The sequence below is a fragment of the Ascaphus truei genome, chromosome 19, assembly GCF_040206685.1.
Source record: "Ascaphus truei isolate aAscTru1 chromosome 19, aAscTru1.hap1, whole genome shotgun sequence".
Lineage (NCBI taxonomy): Eukaryota > Metazoa > Chordata > Amphibia > Anura > Ascaphidae > Ascaphus > Ascaphus truei.
In genome coordinates, this window is record NC_134501.1 from 3012731 (window position 1) to 3021895 (window position 9165).

The 9165-nt window shown below is 39.3% G+C and overlaps 1 protein-coding gene across 5 annotated transcripts in view; it reads left to right on the forward strand.

Annotated features, from left to right (window-relative positions):
* URI1 (URI1 prefoldin like chaperone) overlaps nucleotides 1-9165 on the forward strand; it is a 70716-nt gene that overhangs the window by 38341 nt on the left and 23210 nt on the right. For 4 of the 5 annotated variants that reach the window (XM_075576316.1, XM_075576313.1, XM_075576314.1 and 1 more), the window contains one exon: nucleotides 818-953. In XM_075576316.1, coding sequence (XP_075432431.1) covers nucleotides 818-953 — 136 coding nt within the window. Of the gene's footprint in view, nucleotides 1-58; nucleotides 125-817; nucleotides 954-9165 lie in introns of all 5 variants that reach the window. The other variant, XM_075576317.1, reaches the window with a different exon arrangement.

Genomic DNA, 9165 nt, shown 5'->3' on the forward strand with positions numbered 1-9165 from the left:
AGCTGCTCAAAAAAGGCCATGTATCCCATTGTAGAATGCTTATTTGTTTATTTTTCAGTGATGACACTGGGTTATTATATAGAGCACAACATAAGATACAAATTGCATTAAGTGCATTCCGCAGGTAATTTAATTTAATTATTTTATTATTTAGCTTTTGATCTTCTACTTTTAGTTGTCCGTGTTCAGTTAAATGTTTCTTGTATTTAGTTTACCTACAGTATGTAATCATTGTTTGTAAAAAGAAGAAATGCTGAGATGTGAACCTATAAAGGAAATTGTATGTATTTATAGCTCAAGATTTTTTTGTTTGTGGAAAACAAGTACTATAGTTCAATATCCTATTTGTACCATGTTATACGTGCTATTTTTTTTTTTAAATAGCTTTTTAATTATTTTGTAAGGCCACGATTCACTAAGCCACGATTCACTAAGCCAAGATTCACTAAGCCACGATTCACTAAGCCACGATTCACTAAGCCACGATTCGCGTTGAGGCCTTGCTGCTTAGCGAATCTCAGCCTAAAGATATGGTCTGAAGTGGCTAGACCAGGGCTGGGCAACTCCAGTCCTCAAGGGCCACCAACAGGTCAGGTTTTCAGGATATCCCTGCTTCTGCACAGGTGGCTCAATCAGTGGCTTAGTGATGACTGAGCCACTTGTGCTGAAGCGGGGATATCCCAGAGGCCTGGCGTTGGCCCTTGAGGACTGGAGTTGCCCGTCCATGAGCTAGACTGAAGTAGTAGGTTTGCTTCAGACTGTATTGTATAATCACACATTGATGTTATGTTTCTGAAGATGTTCCTAACTTTGGCAGGTACCGTTTGGCCCGCTTGCCTTCATGCCTGGGAAACTTGTCCAAACTAATGAAGTTACTGTTTTACTTGGGGACAATTGGTTTGCTAAATGTTCAACAAAACAAGCCATTGGTTTGGTGGACCACAGGAAGAAACGTATGTATTTTAAAATATGCATTTATGTTTTAATTGTAACTTCATTGAATGTGCATTCTTTCATCCAAACGCTTTGTGAACACATTGTATATATTCTCCACCTTTTTAACTACTTGACAAATGCTTCTTCAACATACACCTCATTTAATTTTCACCATTACTATGATCGGGAGAAGAAATATATTTTTCTGCTACACCAGAGTGAACGTTCTTGTAGAAGATTCTGCCTGATATTCTAACTTATGAGGTATATATTAATGGTAACAGTGCCCTATACAGTGTTTGTTTTAAGTGAAACATTTCAGTGAGGTTTGATTAATTGCCCACTTATGAAAATAAAGAAACTATATAATCACGAAAGGCTATTTTGTCACTTATGTTGAAGAAAAACCATACAAAAAGTTGACTTCTTATGCTCCTGTTGTACTATATTTCTCTGCACTTCCCCTCTTGATTAGGAAGGATGTTAATCAGGCTCCCGAATGCTCAGAGTTAGAATTTGAAACCAGCTTAGACTTTGATAGAAATTCCACTGGGGAATACACAATTTGTCTCTTCCCAGACATTCAAGACTGCAAATGGCTAATGACTTTAAATAGAACGTGGTTGTGTTTGGATGTAAACCTGTCCTGCTACCCTCATTGTAAAGGCAATTTGCTTTTGATTCGCACATTATTCGCAATTTCAAAATGCCTAGTAGGGAAGGGAGAACTCTTCTCATGATCCTCTACCCTGGATTTGTGACCTAGTGCCTCAAACGCCACCAGCAGGAAAAAGTGAAGCGAGCAGGTACTGTATAGAACTGGATACACCCCATTATAATATGTGTATTTAGAAACTCTTCCTACTTTATAACGACCCTTCAAATCGCAAGCTAACGCACACATGGGAAAAGAGGGGAACAATGGCGTCTAAATGAGGGGCAGCCAACTCCGGTCCTAAGGGCCACTAACAGGTCAAGTTTTCAGGATATCCCTGCTTCAGCAACGGTGGCTCAATTAGTGGCTCAGTTGTTGATTGAGCCACCTGTGCTGAAGCAGGAATATCCTGAAAACCTGACCTGTTGGTGGCCCTTGAGGACTGGAGTTGGGCTACCCCCGGTCTTAATGTTAATTAGATGGCAAATAAAGCCACTTGCTTCCCTTAATATACACACTATAGCGGTTGTTGCGTTTTAAGCACATGTAAATCTCAAAGTTCCTTGGCTGTTGTGTTAAAGCCGTACAGGCACACCCCGCATTAATGTACACCACGGGAATGTGGTAAATCGGGGTATGCCTGTACATGCATCATGCACTAACACTAATCACAGATTCTGCTTTCCAGTATTTATTTGTAAAAAATTAGTTTTATTTTGGAATAAAATTAAGTGTTTTTATGTTTTTAATGTGTTACTTTGTGTCATCTTTGTCTTTTTTTTAGTTAACTGTCAGTAGCTGATGTGTTAGAGACAGACGGTCAATAGAAAGTGCCTAATTAAAAAATAATATATATATGCTCTAATTGATATTTTTTTTTTAATTATATACAGTATATATGTATATTTTTTTTTTTTTTATAAATTAGAGCGCATATATATATATATATGTTGTAGAAGTCAGTATCCACTGAAAGTCCTGAGCCAGGTTGGGGGGTTCCAGGGGAGTACAAACACAGCCCCAATATAGATATATATATATTTTTTTTTAATTAGGCACTTTCTGTTGAATATATATATATATATATATATATATATATAGGCAGGCTGTGTCTGTACTCCCCTGGAACCCCCCAACCTGACTCAGGACTTTCAGTGGATACTGACTTCTACAGCTCTGTTATCACTCCATCTCCTCCACAGGACCTTTATACCTATCATCCAGTGGTGACTATTGTACTTATACAGCATGGTTCTTGTATTGTATTGTGTGTTTTTTTTTTTTTTACACACATTCTATTTGTTGCTGGTTGTTGAGTGGTACTATAATTTTGTATCTACACAGATTCAGTGTCCAATTTTTACTAACCCTCCTTTTTTGACCGGCCGGTCTTGGGTTATATGAGTATGTTACTTACATTTTCTGGCGTTATTTAACTTGCATACTATTATCCATTGCAGTATGCACTATACTTTCATTAATTTTTGTGCATTAACCAGAACTCATGTTTTCGAGGGGACTGTTTTAATACTGTATAATCCATGTGTTTTTTCATTGAATAAATCCTATCATTATTTACTATTGCTAGAGTGCTTTTGGTGGGATTCTTTTTCTTTTTTCATATATAGCAACTGTAAATATATATCTCGGATTTAACCAAAAGTGCATAAGTGGTTGGTGTTTATTTATCAGTGAAATCTGAAAATGGGAATCCCTTTAATACTTGGGTGCTCCTGTCAATATTAAGGGTTTTCCCAGTGACAGGCTTGATATAAGTTAATTAAAGCGCAATGTGGGTGGCAATAAAGTACCTTCTGAGTGTGATTACTATAAAATAATTCTCCTACAGACTGATAGCACCAAATTTCAAAATGCCACCCCAAAGAAAATCGTTTTTTAAGTGACTACAAGTATATTTATTTTCCATTATACAGACCCATAACTTAGTAACTGTTACAGCAGACAGTAATATATATATAGCTATATTGGATTGGTGAAGACTAGGGGTCGTAACCTAATAATATCAATTATCAAAGAGGATATAAGAAATCGCAGGGATGTATTATTTTTAATTTGTCCATGCCAAAGCTGCTAGGACACTTGGCTAACCTCCATGAGATTTTCCCATGGCATTAATTAAAATCTCTTAAATCTACCTAAAGAACGTAAAATAGATGCATTGGGTAAAGGGACAGCCACAGAAGGTTAAGTACCCAACTAATATAAACAAGACAGGGAAGTCCATGCGGCTGACAATGTTGTCACCCGTTCTAACTCAGTGTGAAAGCTTGGACTTCTTTTCAAAATAACTCACTCTTATGTAGGGACTGCAGAGCGATGTATTTTATTAACAAACCCTGTGGCTCTGTATAAGACCTTGCCTGCAAGTGTCCTAATAAAAAATACATGTTGTGATTTTTATTATTGGTTTGAGTGGGAGGCAAAGAAGGCTTTATTCTGGCTGATATTAACTGCTTTCCTGACACAGAAGCCAGTACCACATTACTCTGCTGTGCTTTGCTGGCTCTTCCGGCAGCAAAGGAGTTAAAACCAAAACAAAATAAAAAAACAAAGGATGATAGGGTGTGCGTGTGTGTGTGCGTGTGTGTGTGCGTGTGTGTGTGCGTGTGTGTGCGCGTGTGGTGCGGTGTAGAATTGTAGTGTTTGGAAGGACCTTGGAAAAATGGGTCCTAAATGTTTATATTTATGAAAAATGCAGGATGCTCTAATAAAAGATATATTATAAACAGCAATGTCCATTATATCTGACCTGGCATTACTAAAGTGTAAGCTGATCACTGGCACGATGACCTGCTCCAATAATTGGCCCAAAATAGTCTCTCTCGTAAACTGATTGGTATCTGTGCCACTTTCCTGAGATACTTCATCCCAGTGTTTCAGGGGCTCGTGGCTGTCAGAAAACGTCACAAATGCCAGAGAAACTGCAGAAGACAGACAGAAATATCTGAACTTTCTGCGTCCCTTACGTTTTTTTTTTTTAAACAAAAGGGTTTATGCTTAGAACTGCAATCTAGGTTTTATTTATTTGTTTTTTTATAACTGCATTGGAATAAAAAGGTCCTGTAGAGCTGAACCTCGTTCTTTTTAGTTTTGGGGATCATCGGTTTCTCAGATACGTTGTTACTAGTGTTGGTGTGGAGAAAAAACGTAGCACAGCAAAAAGGTGAAGGGGCTACAGGAATAAAGCTAAAAGCATCTTTAATAAATTGGTAGAAGCAGGTTCAAAATAAATAATATATATATATTATATACATGCATACACAAATGTTATAAGTGCTTGCAAATGTAAGTATATCATTTTGTTTTTTTTTACATTTACATTATCTGTAATTACATTACAATTAATTTTACAGATATGAACCCGTTTAGAGAACTGGTTGAGGAGTCATGCTGTGGAATAATGCACCCTCTATTATTGGTCAGGCTTTGTGAGCATCTTCTGTTGGTAATTAAGATATTGGAGGAATGATTTGCAGCCTAGATTACTAGAATAAAAACCTGAACAGTGCACATGATGTTCTGTAGTGCTTAGCCACTTATCTGAGACTTGCTGCATAGGTGAGATTGTTCAAATGAAAGGAGACGCGACAAGTAGAACGGGAAAGTAATACAGCTCGACCCCTATATACCGCTGCGCTGGGGGTCCAAAGAATCACATTGTGATATACTGTAAGCGGATCGCGTTAGAAATAATGTACAATTGTGTGCATTGTACAATAAAGTATTTAAGACACCAATAATCATGTTGTAAAGTATTCATAAATACAAAAATTGTGAGCCGCGCTTTCATGGCGGTATAAGTGGATTCGCGTTGTAACGGGGTTGAGCTGTACTTTTAACTTTAAAGGTTCTGTAACCCAGGCTGTGCGGAAAAGCTGTGTAATACGGCACACACAAGCTTTTAGCGTTCCATGTGAAAATGCATAAGAAGTAAAGAGTGGCACACTGTGTTCTCATTTGCATGTCATTACCCAGAATCCCTAGCTGCAGTGGAGGCACTGTTTGCTAAGAGATAATGGGGAAAGGCAGGGTTGCAGACCTGTCTGACGTGTGAATGTGCTCACAAGTGGTAATTTTATTCACCTTAAAGGTGTAATTAGATGACTGTGCCACTGTGCAGATATATGCCAGAGTCACTGGTTTCAGGTCTATGAATGCCATATGCTTTAAAGATCTGACATTTCATGCACAACGTGTAGTTATTTGTAGTGTAAATGGTACATTTTTTTCCTTCCTGGCCTGTGATCAGAGCAGGAAGCTTCAGGATCTTAAAAGAAATTACATAAAAAAAAAAAAAAACCCTTTTTGATACATGTGCTGCAAACTTTCTTTGTTTCCTGCATCTCATCACAGCTATTCACAGGTCTGCCTGGAAGACATTTACTAAAACCATGGTACTGTCATTTTTTGCCTGATGTTGAAAAAGGGCCATAATTGCATCCTTTCTATTCTACTATGCTGCCTTCCAAAACTTTGTAAAGATGCGTTGCGCTGTTTAAGCTATTAAATTATTTTAAAGACGGAGTTTATTCTCCAAAAATAGAAATAAGACTATGCTGCAGCATAAATATCCTGGCAAAGAATATTCAAAACTATTTAGCATAAGAAAAGAAATCAGCTCCAGAAGAGCAGGAAAAAAACTTAATGAAAGAGAAATTACCCAGATTATTGAAATAAGGCACCAGACTGCTGTCCTCCATTGATTGAGAAAAGTCGCAAATGGGAATCAACAAGAAGCCACATATTGTCAGGTTAATAAACCGTATGGGCAGCGACTCGGTAATGCTGTTAGGACAAGCATCGAATGAAAAGATACTGGATTAGTATATCAGAAAAATCCTTTAAATCAGCTGTTCATGATTTTTATGTGGGCGCAGTTTCACAATACGGGCGGTCTTCGTTATCCGTCTCTTCACTGTACGACGGACGGCATATCCGACGCGTCGCAATGCGATCCTATGAGGACGTTTTCCGACGTCGGAATGCCTTATCCGACGCTTACCCTAGCTGATTTAGTCTGCGCTTATAGTGCCGACGGCGTCGCGGCAAAACAAATGCATTGCCGCCGCGTGCGCTTATAGTAAGCGCGACGTGACGGAGTGACGGCTTGGTCGCGATTGCTGGAAGTCATCTCAATTTGATTTTTCCAGCGACCGTAGCCTGACATCGCCGGCACTATAAGCGCAGCCTAACATAGCACACTGTTTACAACGGTTTCACTATCCAACGCTACTTTCCAGAACGGATTCCGTTGGATAACCGAGGTCCACCTGTACTTTAAGACGTCACCGTTTATCTAACACTATTTAAATTTCCGGTTTTCTGCACGCGCCACAAAATTGTAATTTAAGATATATAAAGATATTTTGTACTTTAGCCATAATAGGATATATTTTTTTTTCTTATCCTTGCTGTATTTCAACTTATTAAAAAGCTTAGCGCAGTATAACATGTCTGTTCCCGTAAGGAAGATAACGTATTTCTCCCCGCATTCTCCTGCTGCTCCTGCCCGTGGCTAGTTATTGTATATCTTTAAGCAGTATATCCTATTCATATTCACGGCTTATTGGCAATTTTTGAAACGGCATTATTATTTATCGTTACGGTTAATAACATTTATAGTGTCAAATCAATAGCCACTCCCTAAAATGCTGACAAACACACGTGAAAACAGATTGGCACACAGCATCTTCATACATTGATGTTCTTAAAGAGGCAATCCAAGCAACACACACACACACACACACCAACACACACCAACACACACACACCAACACAATATTTTTTATTTTTTTAATAAATGCAGAATTTGATAGCCTTTATTGAAAACTAATTTCCTAAGCTGCCGATCAATTAGTTCTCCCATGATCGATCAACAAAATCCTGCTTCCCAGGGTTCACTAAATGGCAGCCTTTCAGTTTGAAATCAATCTTGAAGTCAGTGTAAGGCAGAGCTTATACTACCGACGCGCCGCGCGCACACCGGCAGCCCCAGCGATCTGTGAACATGGCTGCAGGAGATTGGGGAGGCGTGGCGGACGCGTCACGAAGCTGGTTCGCCCTCATTAGCTGAACCAGCTCACGTGGCAGCCGCCTGAGAAGACAAAATGTATCGTCTCCTCCAAAACGCTGCCACGTCAACGCGCCTCTTCGCCTGCAGGCACTTGACTAACTGCTATAGCCAATTACAGAAGTATGCCTGACGTGCACGCAGCAGCGCTGGGACTACAAGATCAGCGCAACTCAGCAGCTACAATGTATTCTTATATTACTTGGGTATCATTATATATTTTACAGTTTGCAGCTCAAACTGCTGGGAATATTGGCAACAAATGATCACAAACAGGAAAGTATTACAAAGATTGTGTACTGCGGGGGAGGTGGCTAAAGGCTGCTATAGAAAGCAAATGATGCTCAGTGTATTAACTCATTAAAATGCCATTAAGTGTTGAATTGTAAAATGAAAAAAAAAAAGTGTTATATAATACTGATTTTTTTTTTTTTTTTTAAAAACATGTAGGATATTGCATGGATTGCTCCTTTTAAGTCGCTCTTCAAAATGCATAGAAGCTAGTGTTGGAATGAGGCTTACAGCTTCCCTAACAAGGAGAAGGCCGCTTCATAGCAAATTGCCCGTTCACCTTCCATTTCCTTGCTTCTCAAAACGCAGCGGCGATCCGTTAGTCACTGGTATTGCCGCTAACTGGTTATAGCTAAGAATCTGCAACTGCACAATCAAACGGTCAATTTAGGAGCAAGCCTGATCCTAATAAATACACGGATGCTACGTCATGTGCTTTTTCCTTTATCATTATGAAGGAATTTTCCCAGGAAGTTACTGGTATGAGCATTTCTTTTTTGCGCAGCCAAAACCCTTGTGGGCTTTCACATTGTGTCTGTACGGCAGATGATCCCAAGATGTTCGAACATCCTGTGAAAGACAAAGCTGACGGAACATGTGGTAAAAGGTGCAACGTCTCCAAGAGATTTTTTTGAGAAAGATATATATAGTTACATAGAAATTAGGTTGAAAAAAGACACATGTCCATAGAGTAGAACCCTAGCCAAATTCTCCCTGGGTTAGATACTCGTACGGGTAATGTATGTATGCCGTATATGCAAATGTATCTATGTAATTGTTCAAAGTCTTACAGCTGTATAGGACTTGGAGAAGTGCAGATGTGGTGTAGGCTGAGATTTGCTTCCTCTTTACCTCTCGTAACCTCCCGGGATGCTGTTCTCGTATACTTATTGTGGTGGAGTCGTCCATGCCGATGTGTCGAGGGGCCCTGGCACTCCTCCTCTTAAGAGCATACATGCAGACACATTGTAACCGCCACAACCAGACCAATTCACCAGACCACTTGTTCATCAGGTGCGACGAAGGGAGGCGTGGCCGGCCAAATGTTGTCACTTCCTGTTTCTGCACCACCGACTGAAGACTAATAAAGATATGCTGAATTAAGCAACAAGTGGCACGGTGAATTCGTCTGGTTGTGGCTGTTACAATTTGTAGGTTGAGATATCGTTTGGGGGAGAATTTTTCATAACTA